The sequence below is a fragment of the Pseudophryne corroboree genome, chromosome 5 (genome assembly GCF_028390025.1).
Source record: "Pseudophryne corroboree isolate aPseCor3 chromosome 5, aPseCor3.hap2, whole genome shotgun sequence".
Classification (NCBI taxonomy): domain Eukaryota; kingdom Metazoa; phylum Chordata; class Amphibia; order Anura; family Myobatrachidae; genus Pseudophryne; species Pseudophryne corroboree.
In genome coordinates, this window is record NC_086448.1 from 847,775,229 (window position 1) to 847,790,525 (window position 15,297).

Genomic DNA, 15,297 nt, shown 5'->3' on the forward strand with positions numbered 1-15,297 from the left:
AGTAAATATACCCCAATGTAGGAAATCCTGATTGTAGTTTTCTTTCAAGGTCAAATCAATATCATTTTGATCCATTGTCGCCGGGCTCATAGGCCGGTGCCTACTCTGTCTATATGGTAAACCGGCAGTTCCTATATGTGCAAAGTTTTTATGTTCTACCCATTAATCACAGGGCTGTTGTTGTTGTTGTTGTTATTATTAGCATTTATTAATGACGCCACAAATTTCTGCAGCACCATACAAAGCGAAAAAATAACAAGGTAAACATAACATATAATGATAGTTACAGTGTAGGCATGAAATAGTGGGCCTATGGGGAGCGATGAAACAAGGAGGAGGGCCCTGCTCACGAGAGCTTACATTCTGTAAGGGAAAGGGAAGGAGTTGCGATATTGGGATTATCGTAAGGAAGACCACATCAGGGGGAAACATAGGTTTTCATGCACCTGGGGCAAAAAGTTCACACACACACACACACACACACACACACACACACACACACACATCTACACACACACACACATCTACACACACACACACACACACACACACACACACACACACACACACACACACACACACACACACACATACACACACACACACACACACACACACACACACATACACACACACACACACACACACACACATACACACACACACACATCTACACACACACACACACACACACACACACACACACACACACACACACACACATCTACACACACACACACACACACACACACATACACACACACACACACACACACACACACACATCCACACACACACACACACACACACACACACACACACCTACACACACACACACACACACACACACCACACACACACACACACACACACACACATACACACACCTACACACACACACATCTACACACACACACACACACACACACACACACACACACACACACACATCTACACACACACACACACACACACACACACACACACACACCTTTCTTCTTAAAGTGGATAAGAAAGTCATTATCATGTCATCAGGTGTTCCGTTATGCCCCACAGACCTCCCCACCCTGTCCCAGATGTCCACCAGGTCTCATCACATGTCATCAGCAAAGCTCTCACCTCACTGCTCTATCTGACCCCTAACGCTGGTGCTGCAGCTGCTATCACTGCTGGGGGCCATTAAACTGGCGAGAAAAAAAATCTTAAATGGCCAACACACTGCTCAGACCTCCTCACATGCCCATCAGACTTCCGCACATATCAATCAGACCCCATCCACATGCCCATCTGCCCCCTAACATGCCCATCAGACCACTTTACATGCCCATCTGCCCCCTAACATGCCCATCAGCCCCCATCCACATGCCACCAGACCTCTTTACATGCCCATCAGACCATCTCACATGCCCATCAGACCTCTTTACATGCCCATCTGCCCCCTTACATGCCCATCAGACCTCTTTACATGCCCATCAGACCATCTCACATGCCCATCAGACCATCTCACATGCCCATCAGCCCCCATCCACATGCCATCAGACCTCCTCACATGCCCATCAGCCCCGCTCACAGGCCCATCAGCCAACTAACATGCCCATCAAACCTCCCACATGCCCATCACACTTCCTCACATGCCCATCAGTCCTCCTTACATGCCCATCACACTTCCTCACATGGCCATCACACTTCCTCACATGCCCATCACACTTCCTCACATGCCCATCACACTTCCTCACATGCCCATCAGTCCTCCCTACATGCCCATCACACTTCCTCACATGCCCATCACACTTCCTCACATGCCCATCACACTTCCTCACATGCCCATCAGTCCTCCCTACATGCCCATCACACTTCCTTACATGCTTATCACACTTCCTCACATGCCCATCACACTTCCTCACATGCCATCAGACCTCCTCACATGCCCATCAGACTTCCTCATATGCCCATCTACCCCCTAACATGCCCATCACACTTCCCCACATATCGATCAGACCCCATCCACATGCCCATCTGCCCCTTAACATGTCCATCAGACCTTCTTACATGCCCATCATACTTCCTCATTTGCCCATCAGACCTCTTTACATCCCCATCAGACTTCCTCACATGCCCATCTGCCCCTATCATGCTCATCGGACCTCCCCACATGTCAATCAGATCCCATCCACATGCCATCAGACCTCTTTACATGCCCATCTCTCCCTAACATTTCCATCAGACCTCCTTACATTTCCATCAGACCTCCTTACATGCCCATCAGCCCCCTAACATGCCATCAGATCTCCTCACATGCCCATCAGACCTCCTTATATGCCCATCCATCAGACCTCACCACATGCCCATCAGCCCTCCTCAAGTGCCCACGGAAGTTCTCACATGTCCTTCAGTCCACATCCACATGCCATCAGACCTTCTCACATGGCCATCAGACCTCCTTACATGCCATTTGCCAACTCACATACCCATCAACCCCTAACATGCCCATTAGACCTCTCCATGTGTCCATCAGATTCCATCCACATGCGTTCTGACCCCTGACATGGCCATCAGACCTCCTCACATGCCCTGCAGACCTCCCTGCATGTACTTCATACCCTATCCACATGCCCATCATTCCTCCTCATATGCCCATCAGACCTCCCTGCATGTACTTCATACCCCATCCACATGCCCATCATTCCTCCTCATATGCCCATCAGACCTCCCTGCATGTACTTCATACCCCATCCACATGCCCATCATTCCTCCTCATATGCCCATCAGACCTCCCTGCATGTACTTCATACCCCATCCACATGCCCATCATTCCTCCTCATATGCCCATCAGACCTCCCTGCATGTACTTCATACCCCATCCACATGCCCATCATTCCTCCTCATATGCCCATCAGACCTCCCTGCATGTACTTCATACCCTATCACACGTGCCCATCATTCCTCCTCATATGCCCATCAGACCTCCCTGCATGTACTTCATACCCTATCCACATGCCCCTCATTCCTCCTCATATGCCCATCAGACCTTCCCACATTCCCATCAAACATCCTCATATGTCCTTCAGACCTCCCCATGTTTATCGGACATCCCACACAATCCAAATGACTTCCCCACATGCTGTTAGACCCCCCACATGTCCATCAAAACCTATACACATACCATCAGACCTCCTTCCATGTGCCATCTGTTATTCTCCACAAGTAAAGCATGTGACTGTTTATATATCTTACCTCCCACTATTCACGTTGTGTACTGGGATTACTGGCAGGGCTGACCAAAGAGAACTTTGCAGTAGGGATTGTGGAGTTTGGAGACATAGAAGGGAGACTGTAAGACCTTTGTACAGTAGGTCAGTGTGAGGCATTTAAATGGTATCCTGTAGGAGATACAGGGTCCATGTAGGTATTGGATTTTATACATATGTAGACATACTGATTGCAGTGGGATGTTTCCTGTCTTATCACAGGACACAGAAGAACCTTTACCACCATCCATAGTCCGAGTGACCATACCGAAAGTGCCTCTGACAAAGAAAAGGTGAGATCCTGCCACCGGCGCACTGGAAACTACCTACAGAGAACGAAGGGCCTAATTCAGACCTGATCACAGCAGCAAATTTGTTAGCTAATGGGCAAAACCATGTGCACTGCAGGGAGTGTTGGGGGATGAAGGGGGGGGGGGGGGGCGGCAGATGTAACGTGCAGAGAGAGTTAGATTTGGGTGTGGTGAGTTCAAACTGAAATCTAAATTGCAGTGTAAAAATAAAGCAGCCAGTATTGACCCTGCACAGAAACAATATAACCCACCCAAATCTAATTCTCTCTGCACATGTTACATCTGCCCCGCCTGCAGTGCACATGGGGGGGGCATTCCGAGTTGTTCGCTCGCAAGCTGCTTTTAGCAGCATTGCACACGCTAAGCCGCCGCCTGCTGGGAGTGAATCTTAGCTTATCAAAATTGCGAACGAAAGATTTGCAATATTGCGAAAAGACTTCTCTGTGTAGTTTCTGAGTAGCTCGAGACTTACTCTGCCAGTGCGATCAGTTCAGTGCTTGTCGTTCCTGGTTTGACGTCACAAACACATTCAGCGTTCGCCCAGACACTCCTCCGTTTCTCCAGCCACTCCCGCGTTTTTCCCAGAAACGATAGCGTTTTTTCAAACACTCCCATAAAACGGCCAGTTTCCGCCCAGAAACACCCACTTCCTGTCAATCACACTCCGATCTCCAGAACGAAGAAAAAACCTCGTAATGCCGTGAGTAAAATACCAATTTTCATAGCAAATTTACTTGGCGCAGTCGCAGTGCAAACATTGCGCATGCGCAAATAGCGGAAAATCGCTGCGATGCGAAGAAAATTACCGAGCGAACAACTCGGAATGACCACCATAGTGTTGCCCATTAGCTAACAAATTTGCTGCTACGATCAGGTCTGAATTAGGCCAATGGGGGTCATTCCGAGTTGTTCGCTCGGTGCCGATTTTTGCAACGGAGCGATTAATGCGAAAATGCGCATGGTACGCAGTGCGCATGTGCTAAGTATTTTAGCTCAAAACTTAGTAGATTTACTCACGGCAGAACGAAGAATTTTCATCGTTGAAGTGATCGGAGTGTGATTGACAGGAAGTGGGTGTTTCTGGGCGGAAACTGACCGTTTTCAGGGAGTGTGCGGAAAAACGCAGGCGTGCCAGGATAAAACGCGGGCGTGTCTGAAGAAACGGGGGAGTGGCTGGCCGGACGCTGGGCGTGTGTGTGACGTCAAACCAGGAACGAAACGGACTGAACAGATCGCAGTGTAGGAGTAAGTCTGGAGCTACTCAGAAACTGCTAAGAATTTTCTAATCGCAATTCTGCTAATCTTTAGTTCGCAATTCTGCTAAGCGAAAATACACTCCCAGAGGGCGGCGGCCTAGCGTGTGCAATGCTGCTAAAATCAGCTAGCGAGCGATCAACTCGGAATTACCCCCAATGTGTCTTCTACTAAAGGGATGTTTATCCCAAACAGAAAGAGGGGGAAATGTATCAAAGTGTGGAAAGAGATAAAGTGCCAGCCAATCAGCTCGTGACTGCCATGTTACCGGCTGTGTTTGAAAAATGTCAGGAGCGTATGACTGGTACTTTATCCCTCTCCAAGCTTTGGTGCATCTGCCCCAGATTCCCCTCACACCACACAGATGAGTCTCCTACACAATAACTAGGACACTGCTGCAATAACTACAGGTATAATATATAGCACCAGGAAAATGCACATCAGCAAGAATAATATTATCATATATATTATATGAGTCTCCGACAGCGGCACCGTGATGCACAGAATCTTGAACCTGCTATGTAAGTATTCTTCCCCTCTTCCCCTCCCCCCTAACCCTAACCCTCCCCCCGCAGTCTTACTGTAACCACCCTATTTAGTGACTAACGCCGCCCGTGCAGCCTAACCCTCCCCCCCGCAGTCTTACTGTAACCTCCCTATTTATTGCCTAACGCCCCCTGCGCAGCCTAACCCTCCCCCCGCAGTCTTACTGTAACCACCCTATTTATTGCCTAACGCCCCCTGCGCAGCCTAACCCTCCCCCCGCAGTCTTACTGTAACCACCCTATTTATTGCCTAACGCCCCCTGCGCAGCCTAACCCTCCCCCCGCAGTCTTACTGTAACCACCCTATTTAGTGACTAACGCCGCCCGCGCAGCCTAACCCTCCCCCCGCAGTCTTACTGTAACCTCCCTATTTAGTGACTAACGCCCCCTCCCCCCTAACCCTCCCCCCGCAGTCTTACTGTAACCTCCCTATTTAGTGACTAACGCCCCCTCCCCCCTAACCCTCCCCCCGCAGTCTTACTGTAACCACCCTATTTATTGCCTAACGCCCCCTGCGCAGCCTAACCCTCCCCCCGCAGTCTTACTGTAACCACCCTATTTATTGCCTAACGCCCCCTCTGCCCCGCAGCCTAACCCTCCCCCCCGCAGTCTTACTGTAACCACCCTATTTAGTGACTAACACCCCCTGCGCAGCCTAACCCTCCCCCCCGCAGTCTTACTGTAACCACCCTATTTAGTGACTAACGCCCCCTGCGCAGCCTAACCCTCCCCCCCGCAGTCTTACTGTAACCACCCTATTTAGTGACTAACGCCCCCTGCGCAGCCTAACCCTCCCCCTGCAGTCTTACTGTAACCACCCTATTTAGTGACTAACACCCCCTGCGCAGCCTAACCCTCCCCCCCGCAGTCTTACTGTAACCACCCTATTTAGTGCCAAACGCCCCCTGCGCGGCCTAACCCTCCCCCCGCAGTCTTACTGTAACCTCCCTATTTAGTGCCTAACACCCCCTGCGCAGCCTAACCCTCCCCCCGCAGTCTTACTGTAACCACCCTATTTATTGCCTAACGCCCCCTGCGCAGCCTAACCCTCCCCCCGCAGTCTTACTGTAACCACCCTATTTAGTGACTAACGCCCCCTGCGCAGCCTAACCCTCCCCCCCGCAGTCTTACTGTAACCACCCTATTTAGTGCCTAACCCTCCCCCTGCGCAGCCTAACCCTCCCCCCCGCAGTCTTACTGTAACCTCCCTATTTAGTGACTAACGCCCCCTGCGCAGCCTAACCCTCCCCCCCGCAGTCTTACTGTAACCACTCTATTTATTGCCTAACGCCCCATGCGCAGCCTAACCCTCCCCCCGCAGTCTTACTGTAACCACCCTATTTAGTGCCTAACCCTCCCCCTGCGCAGCCTAACCCTCCCCCCGCAGTCTTACTGTAACCTCCCTATTTAGTGCCTAACACCCCCTGCGCAGCCTAACCCTCCCCCCGCAGTCTTACTGTAACCACCCTATTTAGTGACTAACGCCGCCCGCGCAGCCTAACCCTCCCCCCGCAGTCTTACTGTAACCACCCTATTTATTGCCTAACGCCCCCTGCGCAGCCTAACCCTCCCCCCGCAGTCTTACTGTAACCACCCTATTTAGTGACTAACGCTCCCCCTGCGCAGCCTAACCCTCCCCCCGCAGTCTTACTGTAACCACCCTATTTAGTGACTAACGCCCCCTGCGCAGCCTAACCCTCCCCCCCCGCAGTCTTACTGTAACCACCCTATTTAGTGACTAACGCCCCCTGCGCAGCCTAACTCTCCCCCCCGCAGTCTTACTGTAACCACCCTATTTATTGCCTAACGCCCCCTGCGCAGCCTAACCCTCCCCCCGCAGTCTTACTGTAACCACCCTATTTAGTGACTAACGCCCCCTGCGCAGCCTAACCCTCCCCCCCGCAGTCTTACTGTAACCACCCTATTTAGTGACTAACGCCCCCTGCGCAGCCTAACCCTCCCCCTGCAGTCTTACTGTAACCACCCTATTTAGTGACTAACACCCCCTGCGCAGCTTAACCCTCCCCCCCGCAGTCTTACTGTAACCACCCTATTTAGTGCCAAACGCCCCCTGCGCGGCCTAACCCTCCCCCCGCAGTCTTACTGTAACCTCCCTATTTAGTGCCTAACACCCCCTGCGCAGCCTAACCCTCCCCCCGCAGTCTTACTGTAACCACCCTATTTATTGCCTAACGCCCCCTGCGCAGCCTAACCCTCCCCCCGCAGTCTTACTGTAACCACCCTATTTAGTGACTAACGCCCCCTGCGCAGCCTAACCCTCCCCCCCGCAGTCTTACTGTAACCACCCTATTTAGTGCCTAACCCTCCCCCTGCGCAGCCTAACCCTCCCCCCCGCAGTCTTACTGTAACCTCCCTATTTAGTGACTAACGCCCCCTGCGCAGCCTAACCCTCCCCCCCGCAGTCTTACTGTAACCACTCTATTTATTGCCTAACGCCCCATGCGCAGCCTAACCCTCCCCCCGCAGTCTTACTGTAACCTCCCTATTTAGTGCCTAACACCCCCTGCGCAGCCTAACCCTCCCCCCGCAGTCTTACTGTAACCTCCCTATTTAGTGACTAACACCCCCTGCGCAGCCTAACCCTCCCCCCCGCAGTCTTACTGTAACCACTCTATTTATTGCCTAACGCCCCATGCGCAGCCTAACCCTCCCCCCCGCAGTCTTACTGTAACCACCCTATTTAGTGCCTAACCCTCCCCCTGCGCAGCCTAACCCTCCCCCCCGCAGTCTTACTGTAACCTCCCTATTTAGTGACTAACGCCCCCTGCGCAGCCTAACCCTCCCCCCCGCAGTCTTACTGTAACCACTCTATTTATTGCCTAACGCCCCATGCGCAGCCTAACCCTTCCCCCGCAGTCTTACTGTAACCACCCTATTTAGTGCCTAACCCTCCCCCTGCGCAGCCTAACCCTCCCCCCCGCAGTCTTACTGTAACCTCCCTATTTAGTGACTAACGCCCCCTGCGCAGCCTAACCCTCCCCCCCGCAGTCTTACTGTAACCACTCTATTTATTGCCTAACGCCCCCTGCGCAGCCTAACCCTCCCCCCGCAGTCTTACTGTAACCACCCTATTTATTGCCTAACACCCCCTGCGCAGCCTAACCCTCCCCCCGCAGTCTTACTGTAACCACCCTATTTATTGCCTAACGCCCCCTCTGCCCCGCAGCTTAACCCCCCCCTGCAGTCTTACTGTAACCACCCTATTTAGTGCCTAACGCCCCCTGCGCAGCCTAACCCTCCCCCCCGCAGTCTTACTGTAACCACCCTATTTATTGCCTAACGCCCCCTGCGCAGCCTAACCCTCCCCCCGCAGTCTTACTGTAACCACCCTATTTAGTGACTAACGCTCCCCCTGCGCAGCCTAACCCTCCCCCCGCAGTCTTACTGTAACCACCCTATTTAGTGACTAACGCCCCCTGCGCAGCCTAACCCTCCCCCCCCGCAGTCTTACTGTAACCACCCTATTTAGTGACTAACGCCCCCTGCGCAGCCTAACTCTCCCCCCCGCAGTCTTACTGTAACCACCCTATTTATTGCCTAACGCCCCCTGCGCAGCCTAACCCTCCCCCCGCAGTCTTACTGTAACCACCCTATTTAGTGACTAACGCCCCCTGCGCAGCCTAACCCTCCCCCCCGCAGTCTTACTGTAACCACCCTATTTAGTGACTAACGCCCCCTGCGCAGCCTAACCCTCCCCCTGCAGTCTTACTGTAACCACCCTATTTAGTGACTAACACCCCCTGCGCAGCTTAACCCTCCCCCCCGCAGTCTTACTGTAACCACCCTATTTAGTGCCAAACGCCCCCTGCGCGGCCTAACCCTCCCCCCGCAGTCTTACTGTAACCTCCCTATTTAGTGCCTAACACCCCCTGCGCAGCCTAACCCTCCCCCCGCAGTCTTACTGTAACCACCCTATTTATTGCCTAACGCCCCCTGCGCAGCCTAACCCTCCCCCCGCAGTCTTACTGTAACCACCCTATTTAGTGACTAACGCCCCCTGCGCAGCCTAACCCTCCCCCCCGCAGTCTTACTGTAACCACCCTATTTAGTGCCTAACCCTCCCCCTGCGCAGCCTAACCCTCCCCCCCGCAGTCTTACTGTAACCTCCCTATTTAGTGACTAACGCCCCCTGCGCAGCCTAACCCTCCCCCCCGCAGTCTTACTGTAACCACTCTATTTATTGCCTAACGCCCCATGCGCAGCCTAACCCTCCCCCCGCAGTCTTACTGTAACCTCCCTATTTAGTGCCTAACACCCCCTGCGCAGCCTAACCCTCCCCCCGCAGTCTTACTGTAACCTCCCTATTTAGTGACTAACACCCCCTGCGCAGCCTAACCCTCCCCCCCGCAGTCTTACTGTAACCACTCTATTTATTGCCTAACGCCCCATGCGCAGCCTAACCCTCCCCCCCGCAGTCTTACTGTAACCACCCTATTTAGTGCCTAACCCTCCCCCTGCGCAGCCTAACCCTCCCCCCCGCAGTCTTACTGTAACCTCCCTATTTAGTGACTAACGCCCCCTGCGCAGCCTAACCCTCCCCCCCGCAGTCTTACTGTAACCACTCTATTTATTGCCTAACGCCCCATGCGCAGCCTAACCCTTCCCCCGCAGTCTTACTGTAACCACCCTATTTAGTGCCTAACCCTCCCCCTGCGCAGCCTAACCCTCCCCCCCGCAGTCTTACTGTAACCTCCCTATTTAGTGACTAACGCCCCCTGCGCAGCCTAACCCTCCCCCCCGCAGTCTTACTGTAACCACTCTATTTATTGCCTAACGCCCCCTGCGCAGCCTAACCCTCCCCCCGCAGTCTTACTGTAACCACCCTATTTATTGCCTAACACCCCCTGCGCAGCCTAACCCTCCCCCCGCAGTCTTACTGTAACCACCCTATTTATTGCCTAACGCCCCCTCTGCCCCGCAGCTTAACCCCCCCCTGCAGTCTTACTGTAACCACCCTATTTAGTGCCTAACGCCCCCTGCGCAGCCTAACCCTCCCCCCCGCAGTCTTACTGTAACCACCCTATTTATTGCCGAACGCCCCCTCTGCCCCGCAGCTTAACCCCCCCCCCCCCCTTTCCCCACGGCCTATCCCTACCCAGTCCCGGTATACTTACAGTTTGTTCGGCATTGTGAGCTGTGTTGGAGTACTGCTTTTCTGACCAGTGTTAGGATTCTGCGTCAGTATATCTGCTACAGGCATCCGGAACGCCAGTATGCGGAATGTACCCTCTTCCATCCACAGCTCATACCCCCAGTTATGGAGATCTAAGCTGAGTCAGAAGGTCTAGCAGGATCTAGGGGTGCACCATCCAGACTCCAGGATGACCAGATGTTTGCTGTGATTTCTATCTCGTCCTGATCATTGCGTTGTGCTTGTCCCCTGGGTCTTCCAGTAGGTACGCCATATGGGCAGCCTGGCCTTCTGGGCTTCAAGCAGAACCCTCTGCTCTTATTCTAAGCACTTATCTCATCTGCCTAGGTGATGGTGCGACCAGTGTTACATCACTAACGCGTTTCTTTCTTCTCCAGCAAACATAAAGAGCCCATGGCGCTAATCAGGAGGAAGACGCTCGCCAAGGATCAGGTAAGTGCCAGCGGGACAGGAAATGAGACAGGTGGATAGATTACCTGCAGGATCACAGCTACCTACCTGTATTATGTCCCATCAATGTGGAGAAGGGACTTGTACGCTGGCTGAGTTAGTATAAGTGCCTACTGATGAAGACGGCACTTAATGTAATGCCGACACAAGAATGTCAAGTGTTGTGATGTCGACAATAGACTTGTTAAGGTTAGGTTTAAGATTGGTTGTCAACATTGTCGCCATGTTGACGTGTTGCTTTCGACCATGTGAATGTCAACGTGTTGTCTTATGGCATGTTGACTATGTCAGCGATATGCTGTTGACAGAATGAACTCCATGGTGGTTTCCACATAATGTAACAAACCTTTGTTACAATGGATTAGTCATCAAATATTGTGATATTGAATTCTACCTGATCATAATAATAATTTATATAATATTCTGATGTTCTTCTTCACCATTGCTGGTGATGGATAGTAGAAGCTAGACCGACATGAAAAAGATACAGGCGATTGTAATTCAGTTCCAGCGCCGGAATTGGAGAATTGGAAGTCCAAGTGGACCTGAAATAAACCAGTTAAAGTGATTTGTTTTCTTCTAGGAGATCCAGGAGATCCAGATCTTTGGATATGGAGATGCCGACTTCGACGCACAGGACAGGAACCTGCAAATGCAGTCACCCCTATGTAAGACGCTCACACAGGGGGGTGAACCCTGCGCCAGGCTGCAGAAGAATGAGGTTGCGACTCAGACCTCGCCGGTCTTCTGCTTCAGCTCCGTAGGCGAGATTGTAGAGTTTCTGAATAGCTGCAGCAGAGTAGAGGACCACAGCCCCAGAGCACCGTCCTTTGCTGATGACCCTCTGGATGAGTCAGTAGAGGAGGTACTGACTAAGGAGGACCACATGCGAACACTGAAACTGGAAATGGAGGAGGAAGATGATGATGAAGATGATAACCAACCTATTGTCTCTCATCTTTACCCTAACCCTCCTGTAAGATATGCCTCAAGCTCCAGTGCTCGCTTCCCCATCATCAAACGCCGGAGAAAGCAGCGTTTCCACTGTGACTGGCAGGGTCCTGCAGCCGTCATCAGTTCCCCAAACATACCAGCTCAAGCCATGGAGCTGAGGGTGGACGAAGACCTCGCTTTGTCTATTCGACGACAAGTTGACATTAACAACCCAGGACCTTTTGGCTGGCAGCTTGCAAAATTGTTGTTTACCGAGGAGGAACTTTATGGGCATAATTTTAATGGGACGGATCAGAAGATGCCCCTCAGCCCGAGGCGCGTCCATGCAATCCAGCATGCCTTCCACGATTACTTCCCCAAAGACATTGCTGACGAGGCCCTGGCCAAGGGTCGCACAGCCATCAACCAGGGGATAAGGAATATGTTTTATGTCCGCAACCGCAGGGATGGAGATAATTCCTAGTCCATACAGGTTCTGTCTGACTGCGGCTCTACAGACTCCCCGGCCCCATATACAGTGATCTCACATATTCTATGGACCAGTGCCCTATTGCCAGTGACTGATACAGGGCTCTCTACGGGGACTTGCGGACAGTCCATTATAATGTAAAACCTGTAGCTGTATACAGAGGATTATGCTCTCCTAATATTGTAATGACATAAATGATTCTCATTGTCCACAGAGCTCTCCCCACTTACTGACCGATCTCCCATCTCCCCATAGCACTCCACCCTATTACACTCCACACCACCCTATTACACTCCACCCTATTACACTCCTATAACACTCCACCCTATTACACTCCTATAACACTCCACCCTATTACACTCCACTCCACCCTATTACACTCCACTATTACACTCCACCCTATTACACTCCACTCCACCCTATTACACTCCACTATTACACTCCACCCTGTTACACTCCACTCCACCCTATTACACTCCACTATTACACTCCAACCTATTACACTCCACCCTATTACACTCCACCCTATTACTTTCATCCAAAAGGAATTACAATCCATAAAGCCCATCCTCCGCGTCTGTCTCACACTGTAACTCACATCCTCCACATCTGTCTCACACTGTAACTCCCATCCTCCACGTCTGTCTCACTCTAACTCCCATCCTCCACATCTGTCTCACACTGTAACTCCCATCCTCCACGTCTGTCTCACACTGTAACTCCCATCCTTCATGTCTGTCTCACTCTGTAACTCCCATCCTCCACATCTGTCTCACTCTGTAACTCCCATCCTCCACATCTGTCTCACATTGTAACTCCCATCCTCCACATCTGTCTCACTCTGTAACTCCCATCCCCCACATCTGTCTCACACTGTAACTCCCATCCCCCACATCTGTCTCACATTGTAACTCCCATCCTCCACGTCTGTCTCACACTGTAACTCCCATCCTCCGTGTCTGTCTCACTCTGTAACTCCCATCCTCCACATCTGTCTCACATTGTAACTCCCATCCTCCGCGTCTGTCTCACACTGTAACTCCCATCCTCCCTGTCTGTCTCACACTGTAACTCCCATCCTCCACATCTGTCTCACACTGTAACTCCCATCCTCCACATCTGTCTCACACTGTAACTCCCATCCTCCATGCCTGTCTCACTCTGTAACTCCCATCCTCCATGTCTGTCTCACTCTGTAACTCCCATCCTCCACATCTGTCTCACTCTGTAACTCCCATCCTCCACATCTGTCTCACACTGTAACTCCCATCCTCCACATCTGTCTCACTCTGTAACTCCCATCCTCCATGTCTGTCTCACATTGTAACTCCCATCCTCCACATCTGTCTCACTCTGTAACTCCCATCCTCCGCTTCTGTCTCACATTGTAACTCCCATCCTCCATGTCTGTCTCACTCTGTAACTCCCATCCTCCACGTCTGTCTCACTCTGTAACTTCCATCCTCCACATCTGTCTCACATTGTAACTCCCATCCTCCGCGTCTGTCTCACTCTGTAACTCCCATCCTCCACATCTGTCTCACTCTGTAACTCCCATCCTCCACGTCTGTCTCACTCTGTTACTCCAATCCTCCACGTCTGTCTCACTCTGTAACTCCCATCCTCCACGTCTGTCTCACTCTGTAACTCCCATCCTCCACGTCTGTCTCACTCTGTAACTCCCATCCTCCACATCTGTCTCACTCTGTAACTCCCATCCTCCACGTCTGTCTCACACTGTAACTCCCATCCTCTGTGTCTGTCTCACTCTGTAACTCCCATCCTCCACATCTGTCTCACACTGTAACTCCCATCCTCCACATCTGTCTCACACTGTAACTCCCATCCTCCCTGTCTGTCTCACACTGTAACTCCCATCCTCCACATCTGTCTCACACTGTAACTCCCATCCTCCACATCTGTCTCACACTGTAACTCCCATCCTCCATGCCTGTCTCACTCTGTAACTCCCATCCTCCATGTCTGTCTCACTCTGTAACTCCCATCCTCCACATCTGTCTCACTCTGTAACTCCCATCCTCCACATCTGTCTCACACTGTAACTCCCATCCTCCACATCTGTCTCACTCTGTAACTCCCATCCTCCACATCTGTCTCACTCTGTAACTCCCATCCTCCACGTCTGTCTCACTCTGTAACTCCCATCCTCCGCATCTGTCTCACACTGTAACTCCCATCCTCCGCATCTGTCTCACTCTGTAACTCCCATCCTCCGCATCTGTCTCACTCTGTAACACCCATCCTCCACGTCTGTCTCACTCTGTAACTCCCATCCTCCGCATCTGTCTCACTCTGTAACTCCCATCCTCCGCATCTGTCTCACTCTGTAACTCCCATCCTCCATGTCTGTCTCACTCTGTAACTCCCATCCTCCACATCTGTCTCACACTGTAACTCCCATCCTCCGCATCTGTCTCACTCTGTAACTCCCATCCTCCACGTCTGTCTCACACTGTAACTCCCATCCTCCACATCTGTCTCACACTGTAACTCCCATCCTCCGCATCTGTCTCACACTGTAACTCCCATCCTCCGCATCTGTCTAACTCTGTAACTCCCATCCTCCACATCTGTCTCACTCTGTAACTCCCATCCTCCATGTCTGTCTCACATTGTAACTCCCATCCTCCGCGTCTGTCTCACTCTGTAACTCCAATCCTCCGCATCTGTCTCACTCTGTAACTCCCATCCTCCGCATCTGTCTCACTCTGTAACTCCCATCCTCCACATCTGTCTCACACTGTAACTCCCATCCTCCCCGTCTGTCTCACACTGTAACTCCCATCCTCCACATCTGTCTCACACTGTAACTCCCATCCTCCACATCTGTCTCACACTGTAACTCCCATCCTCCATGCCTGTCTCACTCTGT

At 51.9% G+C, this 15,297-nt stretch overlaps 1 protein-coding gene across 2 annotated transcripts in view; it reads left to right on the top strand.

Annotated features, from left to right (window-relative positions):
* Positions 1-12,613, top strand: part of LOC134929532 (uncharacterized) — a 31,751-nt gene extending 19,138 nt beyond the window's left edge. The window contains exons 3-6 of one of the 2 annotated variants that reach the window (XM_063925129.1): positions 3,471-3,541; positions 10,622-10,775; positions 10,909-10,963; positions 11,565-12,613. In XM_063925129.1, coding sequence (XP_063781199.1) covers positions 10,925-10,963; positions 11,565-12,398 — 873 coding nt within the window. In that variant the 5' untranslated portion in view covers positions 3,471-3,541; positions 10,622-10,775; positions 10,909-10,924 and the 3' untranslated portion in view covers positions 12,399-12,613. The remainder of the gene's footprint in view (positions 1-3,470; positions 3,542-10,621; positions 10,776-10,908; positions 10,964-11,564) is intronic. The other variant, XM_063925128.1, reaches the window with a different exon arrangement.
* Positions 12,614-15,297: the final 2,684 nt, after the last annotated feature.